This window comes from Erpetoichthys calabaricus, chromosome 7, assembly GCF_900747795.2.
Source record: "Erpetoichthys calabaricus chromosome 7, fErpCal1.3, whole genome shotgun sequence".
NCBI classification, from domain to species: domain Eukaryota; kingdom Metazoa; phylum Chordata; class Cladistia; order Polypteriformes; family Polypteridae; genus Erpetoichthys; species Erpetoichthys calabaricus.
The window spans coordinates 153187431-153204786 of record NC_041400.2 but is presented as its reverse complement, the minus strand read 5'-3'; the positions used below and the strand labels follow the sequence as shown (position 1 = coordinate 153204786).

Sequence of the window (17356 nt, the reverse complement as noted above, 5' to 3'; positions counted from 1 at the left end):
AGAGCCCGTTTCGACAACGTAAGATGAAACGGGCACGAGTTTGTGTCAGCTGTGTATGAAGAACAAATGATAAGTAACGAAGAAGTTGTTTTGTAATGATTGTAGTCCGCTTTACTCATTACTGTACAGGCTTGTACTGTTAGTTGATGAATTTTCCAAGCCTATAGTATAATATTGAATTATGAATGTTCCAGTACAATATGGAATAGTAATAAGTATAAGCACCACAAACCTGATACAGGTGTATTGAATGAATGCGTAATTGAATCAGAATGTGTAATTAGGCCTCGAGCCGTAGTCGAAATCGCCTTTCAGGCCTCTAGAGCTTTAATCGAAGTCGCCTTTCTCTTTGAATTTTTGCAGCCGTAAATCCGCCGTCTGCCATGATGTTGGGGTTGGATGTCGATCTCGTAAGGTTTTTCGGGCAGCTACGCAGAAGGCGACTGCACATTCGGCTTCGGACGGATGTGAGTGAATGAGTGAGGAGGCAGGTGAATTATTTTTATATTTTATTTACAGGCGCCTTTCAAGGCACACAAGGACACCTTACAGAACAAATTAATAACAACGGTCACAAAAAAATCGCTGGTGTTACCCCGGAGGACGTACTGGATTATACGAAATGGAGGACCCTGCAATCGTATAGGACTAATGCTAGGAAGAAGAAGACAATATAAAATGAATAGAATATTACAGTACAATAAAACCAGAACACAATAATAAAATTGAATTTAAATTTATCAACTAAAACTTAAATCAAACAGAATAAGCCAGCTTAGAAAAATGTGTTTTAAGGTGTGGAGATGAGTGGAGAACATGCAAACTCCACACAGAGAGTACATGTGCTGCCCTTATTATTATGCTTACTTGCTGATTTCTTGCCTCGTTATCCTCCTGTGGTATTAATTAATTTTCTTTTTTGGCTCAGCTTCCTTATCGTCTTTTGCTGGCTAAATCTTCATTCTCCATTAGCAGTTGGGTATTGGATTTCTTCCCTTTATAAGCTCAGCTTCTTGTTCTATAGTGACTGTGGACCTGAGTCCTTTTCTGGATTTTTCTTAAGTTGCTGCAGGCAGCCTCTGTACATTTTGTGGCATTCTGATGTTTATTTTTTCTCTCTGAAGAAGTTTTTTTATTTTTCTGCCCAATATTCAGAATAAAGAACTCTTCAGGGATTGGTCCAATTTATCTCTTTAACACCATATGTGGCCCTTGGTAAACACCACTGTAAACACTGCATCACCCATTTAAAGATCATTCTTTGAATAGTGGTGAATGTTTATAGAAAGACTCAGCCTTGATTGTCTAGTGATATGAAAATTAAATATTGGGGTATTCCATCTCAGTCACTGGCTTGATTGTGTAGTGATGTTGGAATTATATACTCTTTACGTCCATTAAAATTGTGAAAACAATTTGAATATTTCCAGATATTTTAATCATGGTTAGTAGCAGTCAGTCCTGGAGAGCTACTTTGGTTCTTTTTACAGGATATTGTCCTCATTGAAGTCAGTCTCAACTGGGAAGGAATATTATTGGTGCTCACACCTTAGAACATGTATCTAGGCCCTTCCTTACTTCACCTAATACGCTAATACAGGTCAGCTATAAAAGAATATTTTCCCACAATTCTGATGTCAGTTTTAGTTGTAACAAACCCAAAGTTTCACTTGGAGACAGTGATATGATCAGAAAATACTCCTTTTTACACACATACGTTTTATAGTATATCTTACTCAACTCCCAAATAGCTCTTACACTTCATTGATCAAAATGTGGCCTCTAGAATGAACTGAAATACAATATACTGTATACAAACTCTAAATGATGGGATTCACACATTACCCTGATATGACACACATTCTTGAACCAGATTTATATGGTTCATCACTTCAAGTCTCTAATGATTAAATGTAAGTGCATTCTTGTTATTTTGTTTGCTTGACTATGCTAACATGTAAGATTTGGTAGTAAATTCCTGGAAGCCATAGTGTTTTTCTTTAAATATGAAACTTTCAGTTCAGTGTTTTCAGGATGTCATTATTGGATTTTGCACACACAACATCAGGTCATAAGGCTTCTGAACAGCTACTTGTACTGATGCCTGCATGACAGTACCTGAAATACATTTCTTATACACTTTAGATCTTCTGATACTGTATGAAAAGTTGGATAATGTTGGATTCATTGTCTATTAAATGTATAATGCTACAGTCATAAGGCTGTGGGGGATATGTAAATAAGAGTCAATGGTATTATGTACAATGAGTAAGCTTCTGTTGTAGCACTTACCAAATTAATAAAACAAGAATAATCAATAAATACAGAATATACACTGTGGAGGATGCTATGTGGGGACTGAGAACCTGGATGGAGCTGTACTGGGAACCTTTCTGTTTCCTTAAGAGGCATTAGCTCTCTGGAAATGTGTTCTTTTCAATTGCAGCGTTTTAATAACCTGAATTTAAATAAAAAGGTATTATCCCACCCAGCATGTAAAATGACGGTTACAAGCTTACACGACAAGTTAGGATAATTCTAGCTCTTTATTGACGGTTTCACGCGGCATTACAAACGGGAAGCTTATGACAGACATATCAAGCCATGGGACTCTTGATCTGTGCAGTCCGTCATTTTTCATTGCCACGCTGAAAGGATTTTAGCCGGGCAGAAGACATAATCTTCTGCTCGGCCTTGGACGGAAGACATACTCTTCCGCCCGGAAGCTTCAAAGTGTTGGTCGTTGGTCCATCCTTTTATTTTGGTTGTTCCATGTGCAGGGTGCATTTCTCTGGTTCCAAACAAGGGCAGGAAGGATTCCAGCCCCACCTTCAAAAAATACAGGAATAGCACAATGCCTACATACAGTTCTTATACTCCCAACAAGGAAATAAGATGGTGTACTGACAGAAGACAGAAATATACTAGTCTGTCTTTAGGCTGACTATTCAATTCTCCAGTTGTCTGTGGCTCTCTAGCCCTGTGCTTCTGTGCTTGGCTCGGCAATTCTAAATGCTGCTGTTGTGCTCCGTGTACCATATTTGGTCTGCCTGTATGAATGAGTCCATAACAGTGGGCACAGAGGACAGTGACATTAAACTTAAATAACAACACATAGTATAACACTTTCCCATCCAAGATCCCCACAACTTGTGCAGGACATTGTCTCCCCCAAAACACTATGTGGCACAACCCCCGACCTCCCTCTCCCTGGGTTACAGTGCCACCATGGATTCCCACAGGGCACACTAAGAATTTCAGTTCGTTCCCTCAGCCCTGTTGGGTTGTGTGGGTGTTGCCAGGGGGAACAGAAGGTTCTAGCGATCCCTATTTAGTCAGGCTCCAGCCTTACCTAGAAGTGCTCACAGGCTGGTTATGGTGGTGTAAAGGTGTCATGAATATTTTCTTGACACACTTTGTGCCAGCTAATACCAATCAACCATCACTTGCTGACCATGGGCATTCCTTCAAGGGCATAAGTTACCTTCTTCTAAAGTATACTTCCAGCATAATAATGCACCATGATGCAAAGCAAAAGTCATCTCTGTTCTTCAGTGGCCTTCCTCTTCACCAGATCAGAATCCAATAGAACACCTTTGGGAAGTGGTAGTACTGGAGATCCGCAGCATGAATGTGCATGTTGTGATTCACTCATCTGAAAGACCCAAAGTGAAGTAAGGCCTTTAAAAATAGCCAAGGAAGCAGGCCCGAATCCTATGTTAATCTCACCAGCCTACTCAGATTAGGTGAACCGAAAGACAGCCTAGCTTCCAGTTGATTGCTAGCTTGGGTGTAAACCGGGCTAAAATGTGTTTAACGCTTAAACTTCAAAAATATACTCTGAAATGTCCTTAATACATGCAAAATATCTCACTAGGATAGGGAAAACTGTCAACCCTTGGCTACATAGCAAGGCAACAAAAGGAGAATTCATTATCAACTACAAAAAGCAAAAAATGAGGTGAAAAGGACTTGCTAACAAGGCAACTGTAAATAGACAAGTCCCAAAACACAGACCAGAAATCACAATCCCAAAAACAGAAACAAAAAGTTAAAAAGCCTGAAGATACAAAAAATAAGGAATAGCAAAAAGAAACACCTCATCAACCACTAAGTGTATGACAATGTACCATAAAGGGACTTTATCATCGTTGTCATTGTCACCATCATCCATCTGTCTTTTTATGGCATTTGGACCACAGGAGGACTGCAGTTCCCATAAGCATTTATAGGACTGGTTTTAGGTTTTGTTCTCCTCTTGGGGAACCACCCACAAAACACAAGGAGCATGATAGAACAAGTTTAAGCACATAGTTTTTTTATTATATAATAATTTCTAACATAAAATACATAATAGGGTAAACATCAATAGTAATATAAGTACTGATAATCAAATATTGAAAAATATAGACATAAAATTAATTTAACAGTGCCCCTGACAAATCTACAGAAATTGCATGACTCAATCATGTTAACACGTTCCAAATTCTAAAAGAAATGTCTCTGGCTTTTTGTAGAATCCATGCCTTGAAGAATTAAGAATGACTTGAAAGGCTCTAGCCAGTATTAGTATTGAGCTCTTAATAATTTTCTCAGGAAGGATATATTATACTAATAAACATTTGAGTTTAAATGAATTACTATGTCTTAAAATACAACATTTATTTATATAGCACATTTTTATACAAATGATGTAACTCAAAGTGTTTACAATACGAAGAAAGAAAAGTTTATAAAAAATAAAAATATAAAAATAAGATTAGACAATACTAAATAACAAAGAATAAAGTAAGGTCCGATGGCTGGGAGGACAGAAAAAACAAAAAATAAGAAAACTCCAGAGGCTTGGAGAAAAAAACAAAATCTGCAGGGGTTCCAATGCTATGAGACTGCCCAGCCCCCACTGGGCATTGTACCGAACATAAATGATCTAAATCAGTCCTCATTGATTTCAGGCTTCATGTGAAAGAATTTGATGATAATGGTCATGTGGACATCTGGCCTTCAATCCATCAATGTAGGGACTGCATGGTGCTTTGATCAGGTGGTGGTGGAACTGGAAAAAGAACAGCAGAGAAAGTAGGGATTAGTACAGATTGCAGAGCCATGATAAAAATGATAATTCAATGCATATACAGTACATCAGGGTTACACTAAAATGTAGCGATGAGAGAGCCATGTTAAAATAATGGGTTTTTAGCAGTTTTTTAAAGTGCTCCACCGTATTAGCCTATCAGTAAGCTATTCCAGATTTTAGGTGCATAACAGCAGAAGGCTATCTCACCACTTCTTTTAAGTTTAGATTTTGGAATTATAAGCAGACACTCATTTGAAGATCTATTGTTACGATTTGGAGTGTAAGGTGACAGGCAATCTGAAATATAGGATGGAACAAAATTATTTAAGGCTTTGTAAATATAAGCAGTATTTTAAAGTCAATTCTAAATGGCACAGGTAACCAATGTAGTGACATCAGAACTGGAGAGATATGCTTGGATTTTCTTTTCCTAGTTAAGATTCTGGCAGCTGCATTCTGCACTAGTTGCAATTGATTGATGTCTTTTTTGGTTAGTCCTGAAAGGAGTGTGTTACAGTAATCTAGTCGACTAAAAACAAAAGCATGAACTAATTTTTCAACATCTTACAAAGTTATAAGATATCTAACTTTTGCTATACAGTATACAGTATCTTAAGTGAAAAAATGCTGTCCTGGTAATCTGATTAATATGTGATTTAAAATTTAGGTCAGAGTCAATAATTACCCCTGAATTCTTTACCTCTGTCTTGACTTTTAAGCCTAATGGATCATGTTTACTTCTAGTACCCTCACTATATCCATTTTTGCCAGTAACTAAGATTTCTGTTTTCTCCCTACAGTATTTAGTTTGAGAAAATTACTACTAATCCACTCAGAAACACAAGTAAGACATTAGGTCAGTTAACCAAGAGAGTCAGGGTCATCAGGCGCTATTGATAAATACAGTTATGTGTTATCAGCATAGCTGAGGTAGCTCACATTATGGCTTGAGATTATCTGACCTAATGGAAGCATGTAGATCAAAAACAGCAGAGCAGTGGACCCGGGATAGATCCTTGTAGAACACCATATAGAATATCATGTGTCTTCGAAGTATGATTACACTGTAAAAAATTGCCAGGATTTCACAGGAGTTAACTGTAAGTTTTCACAATAAAATACTGTATTCAGAAATGTTACACAGCAAGATACGCCGTCTTCTGTCAAAAGACAGCAAATTACTGTAAAATTGTATTTGAAGAAGACCCCGTTGCATGGTGGGATATTACATTCACAAAGAGAGGAAGAAATGAGAATAAAATGGCCCTGTAGTGTACTTTGGCACGTGTTACTTGTACAAACGGTAATTAACTTAACATTCATTGGTTTTTCCTATTATAATTATAACAATTTCTGTTTTGTCTTGTTAGAGAGGAAGTTATGCAATCATTTTAAGACTTTATACCCAGAGTGTATTAGAAACTTATATACTGCGCGCTTTCAGTTTGTACTTTCTCACATTGTTTGAGTATGTGCCGTTTCATTTAACTTCAGTTTGTGCGTTTCTCAATCTACTTTAAATCATGCCTTTCAATATATATTAATTCTAACGTGTTGTGTACAGCTTTAATTAGTGATTTCTTTCATAAAATTTAAGTCTAGCATTTTCAAACCGTTTCAGTTTGTGCATTTTTTTTTTTTTTACTCGTGTCTTCTCTTATAGTTTCAGGTCTGCGTTTTCATATTGTTCCAATGTGAGCTTTGTCATGTAGTTTTACTTCATGCATCGTTAAACAGTTTTAATTTGTGCATTTTGATAAAGTTTATGTGTTTTTGTTTTAAACTGTGATGAAAGATGTTAGCATAGGAACAGCATAAATTTACAGTATATATATTAATTAATTTATGGTAAACTACACAGGCAAAAATAATACATAGAAGCAAATGTATTGATTTAAGCAGGGTTGATAGTAATTTGACTTCAAATAGTATTTTAACCGTTTCTTACTGGTTTAACTTTTTTTGTAGATACATATATATATATATATATATATATATATATATATATATATATATATATATATATATATATATATATATATATATATAAAATATATATTTTTTTTTGTGTTAACATTTACCTTTGGAATCCTAACCATATTGTATTTTGCACATTTAAGTTATTGTTAGCTGGTCTGTGTTAGGAGAGACAGACTTAGCAAAATATTTTTTTTACTCTATTAGCCATTAAATAGATTTGCCATTCAATTCACAATGTTCCATTGTAAATTTAGTAAGTGCCAGTATGTCTGTAGTAATGTTACTCAGTTTATTCAACACACAAAGCTGCACAGTAACACTCCCAATTATCAGTATCGGTCTGGTGTGCCTACATGTTCTCGGATGTACCGCAAAGCCAGTGTTCTGAAAACACACATCTATAGAGACCATAAGGAAGCACTACAAGCAATTCATTACACCTTTAAACAGTGTGGTTCAGTCATGTGAAGTTAAGTGTGATGCTTTAATATATGAATTAATTGGTTAATATTTGACTGTCTGCCCCAAACTCTCTTTTAGAAAATGAGTCAAGACATAAGGGAAGTGGTGCTATCTATCTTGCCAAGCCTCTCAAATGAATCCTTAACATCTCTTCTTGAATGGTTAGAAGAGCTTGGTGTGGAAAGCAGGGAAGACCTTGCTTTTGTACAAGAGAAGGATCTGGAGAAATACATTTGGCCAATCCAGTGTCGCAAACTGTTAAACAGCATTAAAAATGAAGGTAAATATATATTTTGATAACTGCCATTGGTAAGCTGAACAAATAAAACTGAAGTTCAAAAATTATTGAAGGGCAAATTCATTGACCTGAAAAACACAATCATGTCTTTCACTTACTTCTGTCCTTCATTCTGTTTCTTTCCAGTGGCTATAATATATTGAACTGGAAGAATGTAAGTTATCATAAATTAATTTAGTGTGCTGCTTTTTTGTCTTTCTTCTTTTACTATCATTTCTAGGACTTGTAACAGTTCAAAGTGAACTGGATGTGACTGCCTCTTCATCAGTCTCATCAAGCTCCGTGAGCACTCCACTCATCCTATCTTCTAACTCCTCACGCACTCCAAACTCCTCTGTTTCTTCATCCCCATATCCTGGCAGGCCATGGTATGCAGAGTTCTAAGTCAATTGGAATTGGATGCCAGCAGCAATTCAAAAATCAGTGGCAAATCAAACAAGACCATTACCAGGGGACAGAAAAGATATGGTGAAAGCAGTGGTGGATCAGATGCTTGAACACAATCTTTACCCATGGAGCAATGTGTCACAGTGTAGTCCGAGGAATTGTAAGGAAATACCCAAAAAGTTTTGCGGATGTTGGAAAAAAAGGAGACATGGTTGGAGAGGGCTGCCACTCTCTTCTTCAGCAAATTAAAACAAGAGTGGAATATAAAAACAAAAAAAATACTCTTGCAAGGTGACACAGAGAGAGAAGGTCCCACACTAATGCAGTAGGGGAGGCAAGAGGCCCTGTAGATCAGTGTGGATGTGTGAGGTGGTGTCCTGTAGAGCTGCCAACTGGAGAAATGGAGGCATCATTAGATGACATGAAAATGCAGGTACTTAAAATCTTCTCAGAGTTAGGGATGGGTGGAGCAGAGAAAGCTGAACCTCTTATGGACAAGACCTATATCCTCCAGCGCTGATACCTTATTGGAGTGCCTGCACCACACATTGCACAAGTTCAGAAGGAATGGCCTTTCCTTTTCTCACAAATATGTCTTTACTCCCACTTTAGGCTTCTAACAGACATCTCTATCCTCAGCAAGTTGCAAGAGGCACTGGACAATAAAGGCAGTACAATTATGAAGTTCTGCCAGGACCTTAGCCATCATTCAGGAATTCAGGATGTCCTGTCTAAGTTTGAACCAGAGGTTTCAGTTATGGCTGCATGTGTCCATCTCCTCCTGATGGCATACTTTAAAGAGCCCAAGGATGCAATCCTACTTCAAGCAGATGTAAGTTATTTGTAACTTTCATAAAGAAATTGTTTTAGAAATAGAAAAGTAAGTTTTGCTTACAATAGACCAGGAACCCCACTGGCAATGAAAATGCTTTAGAGTTGATTTTAGTTTTTATTTTTCTAAAATCAATGCCTTGAAATTTTAGAAAATTAATGGGGTATCTTGAGGAGTGCTGGATGTGCTTGATTTTTATATAGCAGTAAATGCTCAGTATTCTATATGAAGAACTAGTCTGATAGAACCAATGAAATGAATATGATGGCTCAGCTGAATCTGACCAAGAGTAAAAAAGGCAGGTGCCAATGCTGGAACTTGGGTAGACGATACACTATATTAACTTTAATACTTGTATTCATACACTCTTAATCCGCCATGCAGACACATAGTTCACTGACTACTGAATTTTAGTAAAATACACATAGCTAAATCTAGAATTGTGAATCACTGAGGTCAAAGGATTTTCTTTTGGCATCATTTTTACTCTTCACTAAGGGATATACAGTATACACTGTACATATATCCAGCATATGTTAAAGTTATGTATTACTGTATTTTACAGACATGTGCCACAGGCGCTGATGTTCAGAGGCCAATGATGCTACCAAGCACTCCCCGCTTGATTATACAAGGTAATGTTAACAACACATTGTAGCTTATAGTGTCAGCAACTTTAGTAATATCTAAACCTGTATTACCTTCTCATACTGTATATGTTTTGAAGGTCTTTGCAGCTTCCCTTTACTTTGCAAAGACCAGAAGAACAGTGTGCAGACCTATGACTCCTTTCTGCTTTTATGAGTAATACACTGTAATTATTTCTATTACTTTAATAGTTGTAATCTGTGTTAGCAGCCCATTCCTTTCACACTGTTGTTCATTAGGAATTCCACTTCTTTGCATAAGTACATGATGAATATCTTTGTTTATTTCAGATCACATGATGAAACCTAAAGCCTGGATGTTGTCAATTGAAGGACAAGTAGTCATGGGACCATATAATGACTTCATCAATGGTATTGCTGCAATCTTCGCAAGTTATTACAACTTTAACTTGCAGTATCCTGACGATGCCTCATTCACATTGGAGTTTATCCAAAGGTAAACTAACACACTAACATTGTAGATAACACTTGTCCTTTTAAAGAAGCATGGGTAATAGTGAGACTTGTAAATCACCACAACATTGTTAAAATGGCAGAGAAATCTTGTTTGGCTTTCCTACTTAGGAGGAGTGTTAGGCATCCGTATTCTGTAGAAAGGAACAGCATTTAATATCTTTTGAAAAACAGTGTGAAAAAGCACAAATAAAACTGACAGCTTCTATATTTTGTTTACAGGTGTTTTTTTGGTATTAACCCAGTGTCGGGCTCAAAATCAAAAAAGAAACATCAACCAACAAGTCTGCACACTTCTGAGGAAACTTATTGATTTTGAATGGATATCAATGTAGACATTATTTTCTAAAAGGACTCATAATAACTCAAAATAGATTTAAAGTGTTTTTATTCCCTGTTTTGCCTCAGTTTAATTTCTATCTTGCTGTCTTTATAAATGTTAGACTGCTTTGTAGTTACATTTTGTTGTTCTCAGAATTATTGATTGATTTTGTGCACTTGACCCTTTCAGATGTCTTTATATCTGGAGAAAGTAGCAGCTATCTATCTATCTATCTATCTATCTATCTATCTATCTATCTATCTATCTATCTATCTATCTATCTATCTATTTACAAATAATACAGTGTTGACTACTACTCCTCTACAGCACATAACTGTGGTATGTGGCAAGTTGTTAACTTCGGATGATATTAGATGTACGGTAAAACATGTGTTTTTGTTTATTGTACATATACTTACTGTATGTGAGGTTTAGGCCTTTTTGTTTGTGCAATTTAAAAAAAAAGTTGAACTGCCTGTTAAGACTTATTGAACTCAAAAGTGTGTACTTGAGGTATTCTGTGCATTTACTTTTGAAGAAACACTGCTGAATAAAAATGTAAAACAGATAATGTGCTTTTGTTTTTATTTTTGTTTAACTTTATTAATTTCCAATAATTTGAAGTTTTATATGTGCTGTAAAATGACTGATAAAAATCAAATCCTGACTGATTGACACTGATGGAAACATATTTTGTACAAACATCAAAAGGTTTTAACTCATACAAAAAACCACAGACGCAAGAAACAAGTGAACAAGTAGTGAGGTGGACAAGGGGGCTTTAGGGACCTTCAGAACTGAACTTGATGTAAATTTGGGGAAATTAGGTGAATAGGATGGGCGATCAAGGTTGTTTTAATGTCCTTTGCAGTATTTAATATTGTTATTGCAACTGTAAATTTACAGTAAATTACTGGCTGCTGAGTTGCATTACTTTTATAGTTGGCATGTAAAAATAAAGTAGATTAATGTAAATTGGAAATGGTTAATTACTGTAATTCAACAGCAACATACTGCTACATCACAATAATTTTGTTGCCAAGTTTACTGTGATGTCACTGTGTGGTATGGTAATTTTATTGTAATATACTGTAATATGATACAGTAAAATACTGTAAAAGTAATGCAACTAGTAGTAAGTAATTTACTGTAAATTTACAGTCAAATTTTTTACAGTGTACCACAACAAACAAAGAATTTTCTACCTGTTAAGTAAGACTCAAACCAATTTAAGACACTGCCAGAGAGGCACACCCACTGACTAAGGCGATTTAGAAGAATATTGGGTTCAATGGTATCAAATGTGGCACCCAGATCTAAGAGGATGACCTTGGTCATTTAGTACTTTAACCACAGTTTCTGTACTGTGATTTGTTCTAAAACCTGACTGAAACTTGTCAAGAATAGCATGTTTATTCAAGTGATTATTTAGCTGCGTAATGATTGCCTTTTCTAGAATATTACTTAAGAAAGGCAGGTTAGAAATAATACAATACAATACAACACAGTTTATTTTTGTATAGCCCAAAATCACACAGGAAGTGCCACAATAGGCTTTAACAGGCCCTGCCTCTTGACAGCCCCCCAGCCTTGACTCTCTAAGAAGACAAGGAAAAACTCCCAAAAAAACCTAGTAGGGAAAAATGGAAGAAACCTTGGGAAAGGCAGTTCAAAGAGAGACCCCTTTCCAGGTAGGTTGGGCGTGCAGTGGGTGTCAAAAGAAGGGGGTCAATAAAATACAATACACAGAACAGAACAAATCCTTAATAAAAAATAAAAATTTACGGAAAAGAATTTAACAGTAGATGATATCACATAATAAGATTTGGATAATTTTAGACTCCTGGAGACCTCATCCATCAAGCTGCCTCCCCCATTTGGCTATTCCACGGCTGAAACAGTGTTGGGCCAGCCAATCCGATGAAAGGACCCCTCTTTGTCACGATTCCTGCGATCCTCCATCAGGGATGACTTTACCTTAGGCAGGCAAAACAACTTGGCAGGTGGGCCGTGGCACCAAGTGCCACATTTGAGTACCGAGAAGAGAAACAGAATAGGTAAGGGTTAGTATCCAATTCTAACTATCATGTTACTTATGTTTTAGTGCTAATGACTAACAACAGAGATGCAGTCTGTACAGTTAATCAGCAGCTCTAGTCAGGATATGCTAAACTGAAGTAGTGAGTCTTCAGCCGGGATTTAAAAGCTGAGACCGAAGGGGCATCTCTTATACTAGCTGGCAGACCATTCCACAGTTTAGGGGCCCTGTAACTAAAAGTCTAAAATTGTCAAAAACAGAGGAGTAGAGATTATTTTTCTTGAGCAGGAGTTCAACAACAGCAGTCTTAAGACAGTCTGGGATGAATACATTATGAATTAATGAATACATTAATTTACAATTTGTACTTTCCTTAATACTAAATATATACTTAAAAAGGCTTTACGTGTCTGAGTTACTGTATGTTAACAGAGTACAGTACTTACATTTTCACTGGATGTCTTTCTTATCTCAAGATAAATAAAATATCTCTTACGTACAGTTCAACAAATATGTCTAGTGTTTGTGTAAATAATACGGCACATTTTAACAAATACGTGGAATGACTCTCTAAGACACTCCGAGCAGTTCTAAATTGCTCTGGCCAGCGGCTTTCAGATGGACGTCACGTCTGATTCATCACCACGCCGTTTTCAGATAAGGTGAGTCGGAAGGGCTGCACGAAACCCCGCCTCCTCATCCAGTTTTTTCGAGTGGCATTCCAGCCGTGTCTGCGCGTGCCGCTCTCGCGAGAAGACGCGGGCAGTTGCGGCGAAGAGAGAGAGAAGTTTGGATGCTTTAGTCTTTTGCCGTATTATCTGCTTTTTTTTGAAGGAATATAGATTCAGTCAAAGCCGACTACGTGTCCTTTTCTTATACATGTCTGTGGGCAGTGCTCTCTGACTGTGTGGCGTCTTGGAAGCTTCACCTTTTTTCGTTTCGTCGGCCGCATTGAGCTCTTTCTCCAACCGAAATGAGTTTTTTATTGTGAGTATCCAGCAGCATGGCTTACGTGCCTTGCCGGCGTATACAGTAAATCTAGTCATTTATACTCCGCAAACACCTTAGAAGTAAAAGGTTTAAGAAAGACCACAGGCGCGTGTATGTGTGTGATAACGCGTGGTTGGACAGCGAAGCTTGCGGGCAGAAGTGGCATTTCACGCTGCAGGTTCAAGGTGGTGTACTGACAGGGCTAGTGATAAGGTCTGCGGGTGACTGTACTGGACGAGATTTAAGACTCTTTAGAATCTGTAGTGTAGCTGTCGTTTTAGGATGCGGGAAGCTTGCATAGTTATGTTGGCATATGTAGCCTTGGGTAAAGTGGCATTTAGGCGGCCGTTCTGGGAATGCGTAGACAGTCAAGGCTTCTCTCCATGGACTGTGCTGTCTCGAGTGTGTTAGTAATAAGGACCCTTATGATGACGCGGAGGAGCCTTACATAATATGTGCTTCTGGGTTTTGATAATTGTTTTACAGAGGAAGAAATGCTATGCAAGCAGCATTTTATTTAAAGTATTGTTGGGTTTTAGGTTTTATTTCCCATTTTAGTCGCTTGACCTTGGATTTTGAAATGCAATACAGTACATGAAGTGGTCAACTTTTAGCTGTCAGTAACTTGAAACTGACGGTGAGTGTGCTAGATGATGTGTAGTCATAGATGGTATATCTTTAAAATGATCTGATCCGACACCCCGTGCAGTCGATTGTGCTTTCAGGATTGGATAAGAAAATATTTGTGACATCGTGTATGTTATTCACCATTCTCTGAAATATACAGCGTAGCCAGTTTAGTATGTGTATGTTAAATGTTAGTAAATAAGCACGATTTGATTGATGCAGAATAAGTCAAGTGTCGTGAATTCTCAAAATTAATTATCTGGCTTTATAAACTATCTATCTATCTAAATACATAGCACGAATTGTTCCTTTGAAGCCACGTGTTTTGCTTAGATACAGAATTTATGACTCAGTGTTTTTAATGCCATGCTTAAAATGGAAAAGTGGGTTTGTAGCTTTAGTCTAAAGTGTATAGCAGTGGTTGCAGATTAGATTCACGTTAGTATTTTGTACTTCTTTCTTTTTCTGATATTGTCTGGAAATTGTGGACTGTGATGTGAAACGTGGTAAAGTTCTGCACTGCAGCTTTGATTAGTTCACAAGGGTATGTTCTTTTTGTAATGGACTTTAATAAAGGTGTTCTCTGTATTGGCCCTTTAGGAGCACATTGGTTGTAGAGTTTTTTTCCTCTATGCACTTTCTAAACTGGAAACCAAATATCGCTGTGAATGACGTGTTCTGTCCTTGTCATTCACATCATACAGAACCAAGTTTACAGTGTTATTTCCTTCTGTGGTGTTTTTGGATTCAAAGTCTTAGGAAATTGCTTTGCATAGAAACCTCTTGATTTAGTTTTCAGTTCTGCAGCCTTTATTCTTGTCTCAGGTTATTTATACAATCCTGCTGATGTAGAATACATGCATACACTCTAATATCTGTTTAAGTAAATTCAGAGTTGTATGGGCCTGATCTTATTCTGTCAGTGTTGGTTCCAAAACTGAAAACAGCCCTGGACTTGATGCTAGTCCCCTGGATAGTACACTTTCAACTGGGTTGCATCACTTGTGAATGTTCCACCCTTCTGTGTGAAGACATTCTAAGCACAAATCACAGAATGATTGATGACAAGCTGTCTTTGATACACCCACTTGTTCCAGCAGACTCATCAAACCCAACATAGGACTATTTGTTATGCACTGTTGAATTGTGGCAGTGAGCTGTTGAGGGCTGCTGGGTTATTGTAAACATACTGTTTGTCTGTTACAAAGTCTAGTCTTCTCCACCTACATTAAAGTTTGTTTGCTCTGTACATTCTTTACATGTTTCTTTGAAATATCTAGTCCTATATACATACATCACCATAGCCGAAGAATGTTTTGGTATTTTTTTTTTTTTTTTTGGAAGTAATATCTTGGTTTATTTTCAACATGAATGTTTCGTTTGTTTATTCTCTTCCAACCTTCTGAAAATATGCATAGTTTGGTATAGATGATATGATTAAGCAAAGCATATTTTATAACAAAATACAATAATGAATTTTTAGGTTTGAACTGTTGTACTCTGTAATGCACCAGCAACTAATAAAGATAGATCTAGAATCACTGGATAGAGTGATTCTCCTCTGGTAAGTATAGTCTTTATAAAAAATTAAAATTTTCTATTTCAACATTGAGACAAATAGACACACTTTTAACTCCACTTACCTGCTGTGTCCTTAAATGTATTCAGTATTTTGCATTAAGCATTAAAATAGTGAAAATGAGAAAGAGACTTGTGTGATTCAAGTGTGGTTACACTTTTGCATGTAGATGTGCCCCGAGAACCTTTAATGTCCCGTAAATGCCAAAAGGGACTCTGCTCTGTTGGGCCATTCAGCAATGTCCTTAACCTGCAATTGCTGAGCGCTTTGAGTAGTGAGAAAAGCGCTATATAAATGCAAAGAATTATTATAATTAATGTCTGTTGACCTCAGCACCCTCAATTTTAATCTGTGCAATACATGGGTTTTTTTTCCTGATTAGGGATGCCACGAAGTTCTTGGCTGTATAGATGTTCGGTTGCAAGGAAATGTAGTTTACTCTAAACCATAAATTGACTTTTTTTTAAAGTATTAATTAGTGTCATTATCACAAGTAAAGAGGCAAGTAGAACCCAATTATTCATTTCATGTCACTGCTTAATCCATTTCAGTAATCAAAAACTGTCAAGTGAAGAGGAAAGGGGTTAAACTGGGCCTTCAATGACAACATACTGTAAAGCAGGCCTATTTAACTAGCAGCCTGTGTGCCAAATCAGGCCTGATTACTTTTTTTTTTAATGGTCCGTGTGTGTCTGCCAATCAATAGGCAACAGTAACCTTCTAAGATCTACTGTACGAGCATATCAGCAATGTATGCAGTGGTTACACCGATATGGCCCAGACAGGCTTCCTCTGGTTTTAGAAAGAAATAAATACAATTTGCATTTTAACTGCACACTGTTGGCTTCACAATGACAATGTCCACCTTAGCCCCCATAAAAAATGTGCATCTTGATTGCTAGTCATGGAATCTTAAGTTTTCCATATTTATGTTGTGAGTTATTGAATGATTGCATGTGCCTTTCAAAATTTAAAAGCAAAAGATTCATAATGATTGAAAACCATCAGTTCCAGTTAGATTGGACTGACAAATGCTTATTCACTTAACCAAGGTATGTTTATTGTGTAATGAAAGTGTATTGTGTAATGATACAGTACAATGTAAAGAGATGTTACACGTGACAGAAATGGTTCATTTTCACTAAGATTTCCAAAGTGATTAGAGCAGCAGAGAATGTCAGTGTTAGCATCTTTGCCCCGCAGTCTTGAAGCTCCTTATTGTTTTTATATGGAACAAGGGCGATCCACAATCACTGCAGTGTGTGTAGTTTTGACTTTAGGCAGTCACAGAGGCCTTTTATATACTTGGAGACTGTTAAAGACTGCATGCTAGATATTGTAAATGAGGCGATTGGCAAGAGTCAAGTTTGAGGAAGAGTGGTTTCCTCCATTAAGGACGATACTCTTTCCAATGCAGCAATCCTTCATAGAGCTGATCTTATTGTCAGTTATGTTTGAGATAAGCTTTGGAAGCCTCCTTGAAAAGTTGTGTCAATGTCAGTTGCTATTTGAGTTAAAAGATCTTCATCATGTTGCATATCTATGAGTCTATGTGAGGGGAGTTATCAATATTTTTATTTTAATGAAGCATACTTCAGGGAAGAATTTGTTGATGAATATACCATGGGTGAAGTGATTTTTTT

The 17356-nt window shown here is 36.9% G+C and overlaps 1 protein-coding gene and 1 pseudogene across 1 annotated transcript in view; both read left to right on the top strand.

The window, feature by feature from the left end:
- Positions 1 to 7599: 7599 nt before the first annotated feature.
- Positions 7600 to 10492, top strand: LOC114655144 (uncharacterized; annotated as a pseudogene).
- A 2733-nt stretch (positions 10493 to 13225) lies between these two features.
- The window catches only part of mob1ba (MOB kinase activator 1Ba), a 47874-nt gene continuing 43743 nt past the window's right edge, over positions 13226 to 17356 (top strand). Inside the window, exon 1 of the mRNA XM_028805569.2 lies at positions 13226 to 13504. Within this exon, the coding sequence (XP_028661402.1) occupies positions 13491 to 13504 (14 nt within the window). The 5' untranslated portion in view covers positions 13226 to 13490. The remainder of the gene's footprint in view (positions 13505 to 17356) is intronic.